Here is a 431-nt window from a genome sequence, read left to right on the forward strand (position 1 = left end):
CCCACGGCGCAGCAGCTTGCCCGCTTCTCTCCATTCCCACTTACCCCAGCCCCTACCCCTGGCAGATCCAGAAATTTCCTCTTGCCGTGGCTTGGGCTGGCGCTTCCAGGCTCCTGCTGAGCTGCATCTGCCCTGGCCGCTTCCCAGTGCCAGGGAGCGGTGCTCCGTGTCTGGGCACGGGGCTTCGCAGTCCTGGGGGGGAGGAAACTCTTCCATACGTACCCAGTGCTCCCATTGCTGCTCCGAAAAGCCTCTGATCCCAACGTGTTCTTCTCTCCCACAGTTCCAGGAGGAGCAGCGCAGGAGGGAGGTGGAGGAACGCCGGAGGTTTCCGCTGGAGCAACGGCTAAAGGAGCACATCATCGGTCAGGAGAGCGCGATAGCGACGGTGGGAGCAGGTAGGAGCCCTCACCCACCGCCCGCTCCGCCCC

The 431-nt window shown here is 64.3% G+C and overlaps 1 protein-coding gene across 1 annotated transcript in view; it reads left to right on the plus strand.

The window, feature by feature from the left end:
- The window catches only part of LOC118453038 (caseinolytic peptidase B protein homolog), a gene marked incomplete at both ends in the record, with an annotated part of 75,170 nt that extends 74,753 nt beyond the window's left edge, over window positions 1–417 (plus strand). The window contains one exon of the mRNA XM_035901540.1: window positions 284–417. Within this exon, the coding sequence (XP_035757433.1) occupies window positions 284–417 (134 nt within the window). The remainder of the gene's footprint in view (window positions 1–283) is intronic.
- Between the last annotated feature and the right edge of the window lie 14 nt (window positions 418–431).

The sequence above is a fragment of the Egretta garzetta genome, unplaced genomic scaffold, assembly GCF_000687185.1.
Source record: "Egretta garzetta isolate BGI_Z169 unplaced genomic scaffold, ASM68718v1 scaffold791, whole genome shotgun sequence".
NCBI lineage: Eukaryota > Metazoa > Chordata > Aves > Pelecaniformes > Ardeidae > Egretta > Egretta garzetta.